Source organism: Chiloscyllium plagiosum, chromosome 12 (genome assembly GCF_004010195.1).
Source record: "Chiloscyllium plagiosum isolate BGI_BamShark_2017 chromosome 12, ASM401019v2, whole genome shotgun sequence".
NCBI classification, from domain to species: Eukaryota; Metazoa; Chordata; class Chondrichthyes; order Orectolobiformes; family Hemiscylliidae; genus Chiloscyllium; species Chiloscyllium plagiosum.
In genome coordinates, this window is record NC_057721.1 from 80,901,451 (window position 1) to 80,917,115 (window position 15,665).

The following is a 15,665-nucleotide window of genomic DNA, read 5'->3' on the forward strand; positions in this document are numbered from 1 at the left end:
ACATCCCTTGTGGTTGGAGGGTTCCTAGGCGGAAGATGAGGCGCTCTTCCTCCAACCGTCGTGTTGTTGTGGTCTGGCGATGGAAGAGTCCAAAGACCTGCATATCCTTGGTGGAGTGGGAGGGGGAGTTGAAGTGTTGAGCCACAGGGTGGTTGGGTTGGTTGGTCCGGGTGTAAGCTATGTCCCCTCATGCTAGCCATCACAATCCGAGGAAAAAGTTTCTCACTGTCCACCCTATCTAGCCCTCTGATTATCTTATATGTCTCTATTAAGGCACCTCTCAACCTTCTCTCTAACAAAAACAGCCTCAAGCCCCTCAGCCTTTCCTCATAAGACCTTCCCTCCTTACCAGGCAACATCCTGGTAAATCTCCTCTGCACGCTTTCCAATGCTTCCACATCTTTCTTATAATGCATCGACCAGACCTGTACGCAATACTCCAAGTGCTACCGCACCAGAGTTTTGTACAGCTGCAGCATGTCCTCGTGGCTCCGAAACTCAATCCCTCTACCAATAAAAGTTAACACACTGTATGCCTTCTTAACAACCCTACCAACCTGGGTGGCAACTTTCAGGGAGCTATGGACATGGACACCAAAATCTCTCTACTCATCCACACTATCAAGAATCTTACCATTATCCCAGTACTCTGCATTGTGTTACTTCTTCAAAAGTGAATCATCTCACACTTTTCTGCATTAAACTCAATTTGCCACCTCACAGCCCAGCTCTGTGGCTTATCTATGTTCCTCTCTATCCTGTAACAGCTCTCCACATTGTCCACAACTCCACCAACTTTAGTGTCATCCACAAATTTACTAACCCATCCTTCTATGCCCTCATCCAGGTCATTTATAAAAATGACAAACAGCAGTGGCTCCAAAACAGATGCTTGTAGGACACCACTAGTAACTGAATTCCAGGATGAACATTTCCCATCAACCACCACCCTCCGTCTTCTTTCAGCTAGCTAATTTCTGATCCAAACCGTTAAATCGCCCTCAATCCCATGCCTCCGTATTTTGTGTAATAGCCTACCATGGGGAACCTTATCAAATGCCTTACTGAAATCCACGTATACCACATCAACTGCTTTACCCTCATCCACCTGTTTGGTCATCTTCTCAAAGAACTCAATAAGGTTTGTGAGGCAAGACCTGCCCTTCACAAAATGGTGTTGACTACCCCTAATTCACTTATTCCTTTCGAGATGATTATAAATCCTATCTCTTCGAATCCTTTCCAAAACTTTGCCCTCAACAGAAGTAAGGCTCACTGGTCTACAATTACCAGGGTTGTCTTTACTCAACCCATGAACAAGGGGACAACATTTGCTATTCCCCAGTCTTCTGGCACTATTCCTGTAGACAATGATGACATAAAGATCAAAGTCAAAGACTCTGCAATCTTCTCCATAGATTCCCAGAGAATCCTAGGATAAATCCCATCTGGCCCAGGGGTCTTATCTATTTTCACACTTTCCAGAACTGCTAACATCTCCTCCTTACGTACCTCAATCCGGTCTAGTCTAATAGCCCATATCTCAGCATTCTCCTCGACAATATTGTCTTTTTCCAGCGTGAATGCTGGTGAAAAATATTCATTTAGCAGTTCTCCTATCTCTTTGCTCTCCCTGCACAATTTCCCACTACTGTCCTTGACAGGCCCTAATCTATTTCTGGTCATTCTTTTATTCCTGACATACCTGTAGAAAGCTTTAGGGTTTTCCTTGATCCTACCTGCCAAAGATTTCTCATGTCCCCTCCTGGCTCTTCTTAGCTCTCTCTTTAAGTCCTTTCTGGCTAACATGCAACACTCAAGTGCTTTAACTTAGCCTTCACGCCTCATCTTTACATAGGTAAAAATCACACAACACCAGGTTATAGTCCAACAGGTTTATTTGAAAGCATGTGCTTTCAGAGCACTGCTCCTTCATCAGGTGATTGGTGGAGATTAAGATCATGCTCACAGAATTTATAGCCAAAGGAGTCTATGTCATGGACATCTCCATGACACTGGATTCCAGATCATTCACATAGATTGGAACTAACTGAGGCCCCAAACCTCTGAGACCTTCCCAACATGGTGGTGGGTTCCACTGAAGCATTCAAGAGGGTATTGGATGGTAAACTAGATAGACATGGTGTGCAGGGATATGGAGGAAAATGCAGGAGATAGGCATGAGGGAATAAAACTAATGCAGGCACGATGGATCGAATGGCCACCTTCTGTGTGATAGCAGTTATTTGATTCTGTGGTTTCACACACCTCTGGAGCATGCGGGATGTGAACTTTGGTCTTCCAGCTGAGAAGCAAGGACAATACCACTGTGTTACAAGATTCCCTTTTTTTCTACCCGATGTCAGTTTTATGACTTTATGGAACTTGGGCGTCACTGGCTCAGTATTTGTTGCCTGTCCCTAGTTGCCCCTTGATAAAATAGTGGCGACTTGCCTTCTTGAACCGCTGCAGTCCTTTCATGAAACCCACAGTGCTGCTAGTGAGTGAGTTCCAGGATTTTGACCCAGTGACAGCGAAGGAGTAGTGTAAGAGTTGAAGACCAGAAAGACTTGGAAGGGATTTGCTGTTGGATTTGCAAGTTATTTGTGGGAGAAAGCAGGAACAGGGGACTGAGTTGGACGATCAGCCAGGATCATATCGAATGGTGGAGCAGGCTCGAAGGGCCGAATGGTCTACTCCTGCTCCTAGTTGCTGTGTTTGCTTGTTATAGCCTGCCAGGCAGAAAATGTCTTGCTTATTCCTCCTTCTGCCTTCTGTGTATTAATCAGTCCATGTTCCCCCAATCTCAAAGGTGCTTAGAAAGGCAAAATACTGTGGATGTCGGAAATCTGAAACAAACAGAGGGAGTACTGAAGAAACTCAGCAAGTCAAGGAGCACCTGTGGAGAGAGAAACAGAATTAACATTTCGCATCCCTACAGAAATCTTCTTCAGAAATGTGCCCTAATTTTGTTCAATAGCCTCTTCTTGAACTCTTTGAATCCACCGGCTACCCTTTATCCATCTTACTCGTTAATCCAAAATCTAACTGATTTGTGGGGTCCATATCCCCTTCCAGCTCTGATTTGACTCCAGCTCTGATTTTCTCAGCTGTGGTTTAGTTAATGGCTCCTTCTTTTCAAAGGTTCCAGGTTCAGGATTGGAACAGGCGACTAGTTTATTCAGCCAGCACAAACTCAGTGGGCTGAATTGCCTCTTTCTTTCTATGCTGTAAATGCTTTGATGGTTCTTGCTCCCACTCTGGGGCTTGAGCATGGAAAACTGAGGGTTGACCTGCTGGCACACTACTGAGGGAGTGCTGTTCTGTTGGAGGTGGCACCTCTTGAATCCACCCTGCCTGCTCAGGAGGATGTAAACCATTCAATGGTACCCGTTCAAAGAAGGGGGAGAGGAATTCTCTCCAGTGTTCTGGCCAATCCTCATGCCTCAATCAACATTATAAAACCTGAATAAACACACACGCCATGGGTGCTGGGGAAGAAAATAAGCACTACCGCAGTTAGGCGGTAGTGTGGGGGTTAAAAAGGGGAAAAAAAAATAAACAGACCATATCACACAGCATTGCCTTTTGTGAAGGGCACTGCTTGTCACTGAAAAGAACAAAAAAAACCTGAATAAATGGCCATTATGAAACTGCTTTCTAAGGGACCATGCTGTGCATAAACTGATGTCTCCACAACAGCGGCCACACTTCAATAAGGTCACCCCTCAGCCTCCGACGCTCCAGGGAAAACGCTCCAGCCTATTTAAATTAAGGGGGGGTAGATATAGGACTGATGTTAGGGGTAGGTTCTTCACTCAGCGAGTCGTTAGTTCATGGAATGCCCTGCCAGTAACAGTGGTGGACTCTCCCTCTTTATGGGCATTTAAGAGGGCATTGGATAGGTATATGGAGGATAGTGGGTTAGTGTAGTTTAGGTGGGCTTGGATCGGCGCAACATCGAGGGCCCAAGGGCCTGTACTGCGCTGTATTCTTCTATGTTCTATGTTCTATGTTCTATATTCAGCCTCTCCTTGTAGCTCGAACCCTCCAACCCTGGCAACATCCTTGTAAATATTTCACAACATCTTTCCCAGAGCAGGAAGACCAGAATTGAGTGCAATATTCCACTATTGATGACAAGCTGAGTTACAGTACCCTGGTTCTCCCTTTCCCTCCTTTTTTTTTTGTAACAGCAGGAATATTGCTCCAATCTGGGGAATGCAAATGGACCAATGTCAGTGTGTCCACTTCTACCACCATTGATTCTGTTTAATGTCTACAATACGGGTTGTCAGGTCGAGAAAGTCCATTGACTTTACGTTCCATTAATTATTCCAGAGCTAGTGCTTCACAAACAAAATGATCATTTTAGGTTTTGGTGTGAAATTGTGAACATTGGCACAAAAGACACGAATATTTGTTAAATGTGCCGGCTGGCTCTTTATTTCTCAGTATAATTGCTGCTGTCTCTCATTGCGAGGGCCTGGCATTTACTTTTGCTAATCTCTTCCTTTTCGCATTCCGGTCGAATGCAATCTGATTCATGTCTTTCTCAATAAGAACAGGGTGGGGCTGCGGGTGATGGACAGCTTTAGATCAGTGTTAATCCCCTCCCTTACAGTTTATAATCTTGCTTCTCAATGCCCTGTTCATCCTATTAGTTATGGCTAATGGATTGCTTCAGAGGAGGCCATAAGTGCAGAGTAAACCCAATCATTAAGACGTTTTTAGCTGAGGATTTGTTTGGAGATCCCTCTTCTTGCTTTTTGATCTGAGCTCTTACAAGGACTGCTTGATTGGGAAATCTTCCAGTACTTGGAAATCATATATACCAGGATTAACTACCATCACACTAGAGTGAGCCAGTACACAAGTCTTTACATGTAGTGCTGCTTTTTTCTCTTGTTCCTCCGCACGGAGGATTTTCATCCTCAGTTTCTTATTCGGGTCGAAGACATTGAGGGGTGGGGCGTGGGAAGGGGGAAAATTTGATGCTGCAACTTCCCCCCTTCAATCCCAAATCGAAGTGAATCAGGCCTTTAGAGAAACCCATTGCGAGTCACACAGAGCTCACCACTACCCACTTTGCTTAGGCGTTGGCTGACCCAATGGCTGGGTCATTGGCAGGGTGGGGCCAAAGAGCCCACAAGGGATTTCCCTGGGTCAGGGAGGGAGAAAGCCAATATAATCCATGCTTCTCATTGGTCACCACTTCTATAAGTCAATGGTTCAAGATATATTGGTCTTCATTGCAGGAGATTTCGGGTACAGATATAAGGATGTCCTGCTGCAGTTAAGCATGGCCTTGGCTTGACCACACCTTCATACCATTTGTTTATGGGATGTGGGCATCTCTGGCTGGGCCAGCATTTATTATCCAGAGGGCAATTAAGAGTCAACTACATTGCTATGAGTCTAGAGTCACATATAGGCCAGACCAGGTAAGGATGGCAGAATCTTAGAGAGTACTGAGGAACAGGGGGAACTTGATGTACAAGTTCATAGATCCCCGAAGGTGTAAGCACAGGCAGACAGGTTGGAGAAGAAGATGAGATGCTTGCCTTCATGAGTCAGTGTAAAATATAGGAGCAAGGAAGTCTTGTTACAACTTTATAAGGCATTGGTTAGGCCACAGGTGGAATACTGTTTGCAGTTCTTGTTGCCACACTGTTGGAAGCCCAAATGATTGCATTGGACAGGGTGCAGAGGAGATTCACCAGGATACCTCCGAGGATGGGAAAGTCTCAGTGATGAGAAGAGACTGGAAAGGCTGGGCTTGTTTTCTCTGGGACACATGAGGCTGAGGGGCAAATCTGATTGAAAAAAATGGAAAATGAGGGAGACATAGACAGTAGATTCTGAGAATTCTTTCCCTTTCGCAAATGAGTCTCAGACCAGAGGGCATGAGGTGAAGGTGAGGGGTAAGCAGATTAGAGTGGACTAAGGAAAAATATTTTCACCCACGTGATGGTAGAAATAGGGAACACACGGCCTGAGAGGGTGATAGAGGAAGGTACTCTCGCAACATTTTAGAAGCAATTGGATGAGCACTTAAAGTGCCAAGTTATAGTGGGTTATGGGACAAGTGTTGGTAAATGGGATTGGTGTAGTTTCTTGGTCAGCATATACATGATGGGTTGAAGAGCTTGTTTCTATGCTGCATGACTCTATCACTCTATTTCCTTCCTTCAAGGACATTAGTGAAACAGATAGATTTTTAAGACAATCAATGGTAGTTTCACAATCACCGCTAAACCAGCTTTTTTTAAATTCCAAAATTGTATCTAGACCCAGTGAGCGTAGTGCGAGAATGAAGGGCAGACTGTTAGGAAGCACTCCTACACACAAAGGATGGGAGAGGTTTGGAACTCTCCTCCATCAGTGACAGTGGATCAGTTGTAAATTTTAAATCTGAGATATAAGATTTTTGTTAAGCAAAGGTATTTGGGCCAAAGGCAGGTATATGGAGTTCGGCCACTGAACAGCCATGATCTCATTGAATGGTGGAACAGGTTGGAGGGGCTGAATGGCCTACTTCTCTTCCTGTGTTCCTGTATTCCTATTGAATTCAGATGTCACCAGCTGCCATGGGTGGGATTTTAACCAAAGCCCAAAGAACGTTGACCTGAGATTCTGGATTACTAGACCAACGACCTGGAGAATTGTGTGCAGTTTTGATCTCCTGACCCAAGGGAATGTACTTGCCCCAGGAAGAATATAGCGGAGGTTCCCAAGGCTGGTACTGGGGATGGCAGGACTGTCTAATGGCTGAGCGTCCATTCACTAGAGTTTGTAAGGAAGAGAGGGGGGTCTGAATGAAATCTATAATATTCTAACAGGACTGGACAGACTTGATAGAGGGAGAATGACTCCCCCTGGCTGGGGAGTCCAGAACCAGGGGACACAGTCTTGGGATATGGGGTAGGCCATTTGACTGAGATGAGGGAAGATTTCTTCACTCAAAGGGTCGCAGATCTCTAACATTCTCCCCCACAGAAGGCAGTGGAGGCCAAGTCACTGAATTGAGCGATATAAGATAATCAGAGGGTTAGATAGGGTGGACAGTGAGATCCTTTTTCCTCAAATTGTGATGGTGAGCACGAGGGGACATAGCTTTAAATTGAGGGGTGATAGATATAGGACAGATGTCAGAGATAGTTTCTTTACTCAGAGGGTAGTAGGGGTGCGGAGCGCACTGCCTGCAACAGGAGTAGACACACCGACTGTAAGGACTTGTGAATGGTCATTGGATAAACATATGGATGAAAATGGAAGGATGTAGGTTAGATGGGCTGCAAATTGGTTCCACAGGTCGGTGCAATGTCGAGGGCCGAATGGCCTGTACTGCGCTGTAATGTTCTACGTTCCATGTTCTATATTCAAAAAAGAGATAGATCTTTTGTAAATTTTAATGGCACAAAGGGGAATATGGAGAAAGTAGGGAGAAAGGCGTGGAGATAGGGGGTCAACCCTGATCATATTGAATAGGGGAGCAGGTTCAAAGGGCTGAATGGTCTACTCCTGCTGCTAGTTCCTACGTTTCTTTATTTATAAGAACATATGAATATGTAAACAATGATGGAAGTTAAAATCCTGCCTATCCTGCCAATAATTTTGGTCCCTTTGCCCACCCCAGCCTAGATGAGTGCAGGGTGCTGTGGCCATGTTCAACTTGTTGGTCAAGGGGAGTCTGTGACCTGCTCAACCTAGCCTTTAGCCAACGAAAGCCCTTCGGGTACCGACCCCATCAAATGGGGGCCTCCTGCTGCCCCTGGTATTGTCTCAGGAGCAGGAGGTGTCTTAATGGACTAAGGGCAGGTCCTTGGTCCACCCAGAAAGCTTTGTCCAATGGAGTTCCCCCTTCACTAGAGCGGGAAGGATAATAGCCTCTTGATCAGCGCACCTTGGTCTGCTGTCCTCCGTGTGCCTTCAGACCTAACCAGGTCTCGGCTGACTCACTTCAGAGAGATTGCCCCCCTCCATGATGACCTGCGTCACTGCTCAGGACCAGACTGGAGGGTAGAGGGGGAGGTGAGAAAAACAGACCGCACTCGCAGCAGTGTCCATCACCTCCTGGAGGCGCTGCTGAGATTGGAGATCTCTTACTGGCTGGCATTTCATCACAATCTGACTCAAAGGAGCCACAGCCCAAGTAAATAATATCCTGAGAGTGGTAAATCCACTGGTGGCCTTCAGGATGGGTGGAAGCAGGCACATCACTGACTACACATTGATGGTCAGACCCCATTCTGCCCCCACACACCCAGCCTCTTACACACTAAGGAGTGTGTGTGTTTGTGTGTGTATATGTATAGCAAAGAGAGCGAGAGAGACAGAGACAGAGCAGTCTGTCTATGAATGTGGGTGTGTGAGAGAGAGAGAGAGAGAGAGAGAATGTGTGTGTGTAAGAATGTGTGACAAAGCAGTGAGTGCGTGTGTGTGAGAGAGAGAGAGCATGTGTGTGTGTGTATTTTGTGTGTGGAGGGGTGCTGATGGCAGGATGGAGAGGCTAAGGGTAGGGGTCAATGCTGAAAGCCTGCTGTGTAGGCCTCAGAGGAGCCCTTGGCTTGACAACAGAAAGTTTACACAATGTGTCAGATGATAAGCAATCAGGGTTTACGAGCAAAGAAATCCGTCAGAAATGGCAGGCGGAAATTGCTTGAACACATACTCATGACTTTCTTGTGTGTGAGGTGAATTCAATAAGCAACCCCCCCCCCTTACCTCACCTCCCCCTGCCCTGTGACCTCCCTCTCCCCAACTCCTATCGACTCTCCCCTACACACACACACACACACACACACACAGACACAGAGTTCAAGGATTAAGAATAATTTTCTACACCTGCTTTGTCCTTTCAATTGTATTTTTTTCCCCTTTGATGGTGATGGAAATAGGTTCGGAGGAAGGATTTGTAAACTAGCCTCCAGGCTGTGACCTCCACAAGTTGACAAAGTGATGCATTTTCATCCGTTTCGAATTTACATGTAGATTAAAAGGTCATTTAGAATGAACGGCGAGGCAGTATTTTTTAATATCTGTCCACGAAGCTGTGATTCACGGCAGTGGCTGTGAATAGAATAAATAGGAGCGAGAGAGAGAGAGAGGAAGAGTGAAAGAGACAAATATTGGCTCAGAGGGCTGGGTGCTCTTAATAGTCACACCTGCTGACAGTTTAGTGATGAACTGAGGGAGTCCTGTAAAGGCCTCATGTTCAAAGAGAGTTGGTAATGAGAAAATTCCTGTCTCTTATGTTCAAGGACTCGTTCTTGGCCTCTGTCTATTCCATTGTTACAAGACTCGCTTCAATTATCCCATTTACCTCTGTGTCTGTGTTGATAACGGCCTTCAAACTGGCAATGAAAGATCATATTTACCTCATTTTCCCTTGTCAGCCATGGTAATATCCTGCACTGCCAAAGCCTAGGGCCTTCACCTCAAATCCTTGACAAGTGGAATTGTTGTACATTCTCTTCTTCATCCGCGATGATTTTTAAAAATAATTGCACAATAACATAGTTTAGACAGTTCAGACCTGCAATTATTAAACACTGTCTGGGCTTCGTTTGGAGGATTGTGTCCAATTCTGCACCACACACTTTTGAAAGGATGTCAGAGCCTGAGAGAATGTTGCAAGTGACGTGTGTTTAATGGTTGCCTCAGATTGCAGCAGAAGAGTCTCACAGCAGAGGTACAAGTTATGTGGATACAGCAAGCCAGCTAGTACACTAAGCACAATCGCATTTCTCCAAGCATACACCATTTCACAAAAAAATGTCATGATTCGGAGATGCCGGTGTTGGACTGGGGTGTACAAAGTTAAAAATCGAGTTTACGATCGAGCCCTCCACAATCTCCTGATGAAGGAGCGTCGCTCCGAAAGCTAGTGTGCTTCCAATTAAACCTGTTGGACTATAACCTGGTGTTGTGTGATTTTTAACAAAAAAATGTGACTCTCATTTGCAGCGACACATTACAAAGTGTCTCCAACAAAAAGTATCACAATTATCAAGAAATATGTGCATTGTCGACTTCACCTTCGTTAGTCTCTGCAATATGTGGAAAGTTTTTAAATGGTGCCATTCTCCTGTGTGTTAACAGGTGGACCGATTTCTGCTGAGAGTGTTGAATGTTTGCACTCTGACTAGCTCGCCAAAGCTCAGCTCTTACAATGATTTGGCAGTTGTACCAAAGTGAAAATTGGCCTTTTGTCATTTCACCTTGATCTGATCACCCCTCGGATCCCTTTTAAAACTTTCTCCTCTCATCTTGAAAATATGCCCTCTCGTTTTGAACTCCCCTACCCCAGGGAAAAGACCTTTGCTATCAACCTTATTGATACCCCTCTTGATTTTATAAACCTCTATAAGGTCACCCCTCAACCTCCTGTGCTCCAGAGAAAAGGGTCCCGACCCATCCACCCTCTCCCAGCAACACTCTGGTAAATCTTTTCTGAACTTTCTCCAATTTAATGATAGCCTTCCTTTAGCAGGGCAACCTAAACGATATATAGGACTCCAAAAGTGGACCCACCAACATCCTGCACAACCTCGCCATTACAGCCCAACGCCTATACTCAATGGTCAGAGCATTGCAGACCAAAAGCCTTCTTTACTACCCTGTCTACTGGTGATGCAAATTTCAAAGAAATGTGTACCTGAGCCCCCCCCCCCCACCCCGCTCTCTTTGTTCAGCAGCACTGCCCAGGGCCCTACAATTAGCTGTATAAGTTTTGTTCTTGTTCGCTTTGTCTAAATGCAATACCTCACATTTATCCAAATTAATTTCCATCTGCCATGCCTCAGCCCGTTGGCCCAATTGATCAAGATCTCATTGTAATCTTAGATAACCTCTTCACGCTCCACTATACCACCAAATATTGTGTCATCTGCAAAGCTATTAACCATGCCTTCTAAATTCTCATTCAAATCATTTATGTAAATGACAAACAACAATGGGCCCAGTGCCAATCCCTGTGGAACGTCACTGGTCACAGGCCTCCAGTCTGAAAACCAGCCCTCCAACCCCACCCTCTACCACCTGCCATCAAGCCAAGTTTGTATCCAATTGGTAAGCTCACCCTGAATCCCATGGGATCTAACTTTACTAATTAATCTACCTGCAGAACCTTGTCAAAGGCTTCATTAAAGTACATGTAAACAATATCTATCCCTTTGCCCTCATCAATCTTTTTGGTGGTCCTCAAAAACTCAGTCAAATCATTTATTCTTTTTGCTGTTATCATGCTGTTGATCTAATCTGTCAGAGTTGTCTTAACTTTCTTAATAACTCCCTCCTTTTCCAACTTTTCCGCCCTGTTTTTCAGGCTAAAGCTGAGGTCAGCTGGAACTCTCCTCAGCTGACAATGGGTTGGTCTCACCTTTCCATACACTTTGAGATGGATGCCTTCCTGGTGAATAGCAAGAATTGTGAAAACATCTTGATAATTTTCTCAGATCTGTTCAACAGGCAATGACTTAGCAGCCTGAGAAACAGTGAAAATCTCTGTGGCATGTTTAGGATTACCAGTCCAAGCTTTGGACTTGCTCCAGCTGACATGAATGGATTTTGCTGAACACCCAGTCTCTGGAACTGCAGATCTTCATTCTTCCCATTGCATTGGGTCTCAGCTTCATTCGCCCTTCTGAATGAGTATGGTACCGTCACATCAACTCAACCTTCAGTGACAAATGCATAGCTCTGTGAAACTTGCGGTGTGGCACAAAGTGTTGATCTAACATTTCGCAGTCATTGCAGCTGTCCTGCAGTTTCATTCTGACAGTCATAATCTATTGACCTGATGATAGCAATCTGTTGCAAGCTGCAAAGTGATTGGCCAGACTCAATATCTGACATCTCTCTCAGGGCCATCCCATTCCTGATAAAGGGCTTATGCCCAAAACGTTGATTCTGTTGTTCCTCAGATGCAGACTGACCGGCTGTGCTTTTCCAGTGTCACACTATTTGACTCTGACTCTCCAGCATCTGCAGTCCTCACTTTCTCCTGTCTCTCTCAGGGCCACGTTATTGGTTTGTTTTGCTTCTATCGAGCTAAACACTTGTGTGAAATGACTCAACTCCTTGCAGTTCCTGTGCTGTTTCCCCACACTGGGCAAGCTTCCATTCCTTTTGTGTGATGTGCTCCACAATATTCGCAGCCTATGCCTCTGATCTTCATCTTTTGTTTTCTCAGTCTGTTCTTGATTGGCTGAGAATACCTTTCCGGATAATGCAAAACCTCGTCTGTTCCTTGCCACTGTCACAAGGCAACAGCTTTCTTGTGATTGGGTTTATCCTCTCTCAGTAGACATGCTCTTATTGAAGGATCCTTTATGCCTAAGATAATCCTTTTTCTGATGTGATCATCTTTCTGTTTTCTGAGTTCACAACGTTCAGCTGATGGTATCATTGTACTGACATTCTGACCAATTGTTTCATCCTACCCTTGTGTTCTGAGGTTGATCATACACCATTTATAACATTTCTAAGCCTTCAAAATCTCTGCGGTCTGGCTTCTCTGCTCCTCAGTGAGGTTGAGTCAGACATTCTGCAGCTGATAGCAGAGATGCTACTCTTATTTGATCAGATTTCTTAAAAAAAATCAATAGCCATTTCCTCATTTTACCATTGAGGGTGGAAAAAGATTCAATCCTCTCTCTTCTCTTCATCCATAGCAACAGTGAATTGAAAATGCACAGCCATTCTGACTCTCCCAAGTGCAGACTGCTTTTCTTAAACAAAACTTGCCTGGTCTTTTGTTCAGGAGCTGGCTCTTATACAGCTCTGATAATCTACAGGTTTACGTCTGTTCCACACTGACACCATGCTTCCTGGGATGTGTTCAGTGGCTATGACAGACACAAAGGCACTTACAACAGAGGTGGAGGTCACTTCAGTAATAACACGAGAGTCATTACACTCAGTACAACTGCACTTTTCTCAACTTAGAAGGTGTGGTGGAGATTCACCAGAGAGGCATTAGGGATGAGGGTCACAGTCCAAGGACACAGGGGCAGGCCATTTTGGACTAAGATGAGGAGATATTTCTTCACCCAGAGAGTGGTGAGCCAATGGGATTGTCTGTCACAGAAAGCAGTTGAGACAAACTCATTGAATGTTTTCAAGAATGAGTTAGATATAGTTCTTAGGGCTAAAGAGATCAAAGGGTATGGGGGTGAAAGCAGGAACAGGGGCCTGAGTTGGATGATCAGCCACCATCATGTTGAATGGTGGAGCAGGCTCGAAGGGCCAAATGGCCTCCTCCTGTTCCTATTTTCTCTGTTTCAATGTTTCTCATATAAAAATATCAGAAATGGGGATGAGAAACCAGATAGTCTATCATCATAACTGAAGCTTCTCAATTGCTATTGCAAACCTCTTCTGCACTTGAAATAAGATCGTCCTAAACAACCCTCCCTTTTCCATGAGGCTACTGATTCTATCCTGAACAATTGTTTCCAGAAGCTTCCCCACCACTGAAGTTCAACTGACTGGTCTGTAATTGTTGGGCTTATCCTCACAACCATATTTGAACAAGGGACAATTCCGATTTGGAAATGTATCACTCGGTCAAAATCCTGGAAGTCCCTCCCTCAGGGCATTGTGGGTCTTCCTACAGCACATGGACTGCAGCGGTTCAAGAAGGCAGCTCACCCCCACCTTCTCAAGGGGCAACTAGGGACGGGTAATAAATGTCTCCAGCATGTGTAAGAAGAAATGAAGGTAACACAAAAGTCGATTAGTGTGAAGCATATTCCCACAAACAACAATGAGAAAAGCAGCTGATATCGGTTTTCATGTTCATTCTGGGATAAATATTGGCCAGGACCTGACAGAACAATCCCCCGGCTCCTCCTGCACTTAAGGCTGTGGGACTCAGTGCCTTTGGTTTAGCACTGTATCTGAAAGATGGCACCCCCAACAGTGGGGCACTCCTTCGATGCTGCACTGGGACTTTCTAACTGATGTGTTCAAGTGTCTTGAAGAGAGAGATTGAATTTGCAACAATCTGACCCAGCGAGAGTGCTGTCCACCTTCTCAGCTATGTGCAAGGGAGGGACAGTGTCGGGGCGTTCAGTGTTGGGGTGCGTGAACAATCAGTAGGGATTTTGTTCTGTAATCTATTTTAATGCATTGGGTGGATGGCGATGAGAGAATTTCACAAAGATTTATGTGACTGGGCCTGAGAGGATTTCACAGATCAGTGGGAATTTTAAGTGTTCTTTTAACCTTAGACCTCCATGCCCAGAGCAAGCTTTATTTCCTGTCATCAGCACTGCTTCAGATTCTGGAACATTCCATTATCCCTCTTCACTCGACAGCCCTGTCTGCTGTATTTATTTAGATTATAGACTTTCTACTAAACTTCCATTAATAACAACACTGAGGTAAATGATGGCCCTAGCTGGGGAAATAGATGACTAACATCCAGCTCCACTGTAAAAATAAATGTTACAGAACAGACCAAGATTGTTCAGCCCATTGCACTGACGGACACTTTTTCTAAGAGTTATCCATTTCGTTGCACTTCTCATTACCACCATTTCTCCAAAACTGTTTTATTTTTATTTTTCAGTATTTATGCAATTTCCTTTCCAAAGTTAGTCTTGAATTGGCTTCCGTTGCATTGACATACTGGTTCTCTTTTGTCTATTCACCCCTGGAATGCTGGCTGGGCCCAGCATTTATTGCCCGTCCCTAGTTGCCCCTTGAGAAGGTGGGGCGAGCTGCCTTCTTGAAGCTCTACAGTCCACCTGCTGTGGGTAGACCCTCAATTGCCATTAGGGAGGGAATTCCATGATTCTGACCCAGCGACAGTGAAGGAACGGCAATATATTTCCAAGTCAGGATGGTGAGTGGCTCAGAGGGGAACTTGGAGGGGGTGGTGTTCCCATGTATCTGCTGCCCTTGTCCTTCTCGATGGAAGTGGTTGTGGGTTTGGAAAGCGCTGTCGGAAGATCTGTGAATTTCTGCAGTGTACCCTGTGCATACTGCTGCTGCTGAGCGTTGGTAGTGGAGGGAGCTGCTTTGTCCTGGATGATATCGTGCATGTTGTCAGAGCGACATCCATCCAGACAAGTGGGGAGTGTTCCATCTGACTTTTGTCTGATCGTGACTGCTGCATGTCTGGAGACCCAGCTCATGATGGTTGCCATAGTTGAAAAGGAACAAAGCTAATCTGTTCAGACCCATGAGGAAGTATGTACTGATGAGTTGTACCTGCTATTCCATGTATCCAGTTGATCACAGGCACAGTCACTAGAAGTAGACTCACAATAGTAATGAATACGGAGAAAATAGAGACTAAGGGAGGAGAGAGACAGACAGAGAGGGAGAGAGAATGAGTAGGGGAGGTTCAGAGTCAGAAAGGCAGAGAGATTAAGGGAAGAGAGGGAGACTGAGAGGAGGAGGGGAGAGAGAGGGGCAGAAAGAATGATTAGAGAGACGGAGAGAATGAGAATGAGCAGCAGTTGAAAAGAGAGATTGAGAAAGAGAGAGAAAGAATGGAAGCAGGAGGGAAAGAGAATTTGAGAGGAGGAGAGAGAGATAATGGGAGGGGGGTTGAAGGGGAGAGAGAATGATCAAAAGTCAGCGAGAATGAGAGTGAGTTAGAGAGTTAGAGGAGAGAGTGATTGAGAGAGAGAAATGATAAAGAGCAGATG

The 15,665-nt window shown here is 45.1% G+C and overlaps 1 protein-coding gene across 1 annotated transcript in view; it reads left to right on the top strand.

The window, feature by feature from the left end:
- Nucleotides 1-15,665, top strand: part of robo2 (roundabout, axon guidance receptor, homolog 2 (Drosophila)) — a 977,511-nt gene that overhangs the window by 856,319 nt on the left and 105,527 nt on the right. Inside the window, exon 12 of the mRNA XM_043700204.1 lies at nucleotides 3,823-3,825. Within this exon, the coding sequence (XP_043556139.1) occupies nucleotides 3,823-3,825 (3 nt within the window). The remainder of the gene's footprint in view (nucleotides 1-3,822; nucleotides 3,826-15,665) is intronic.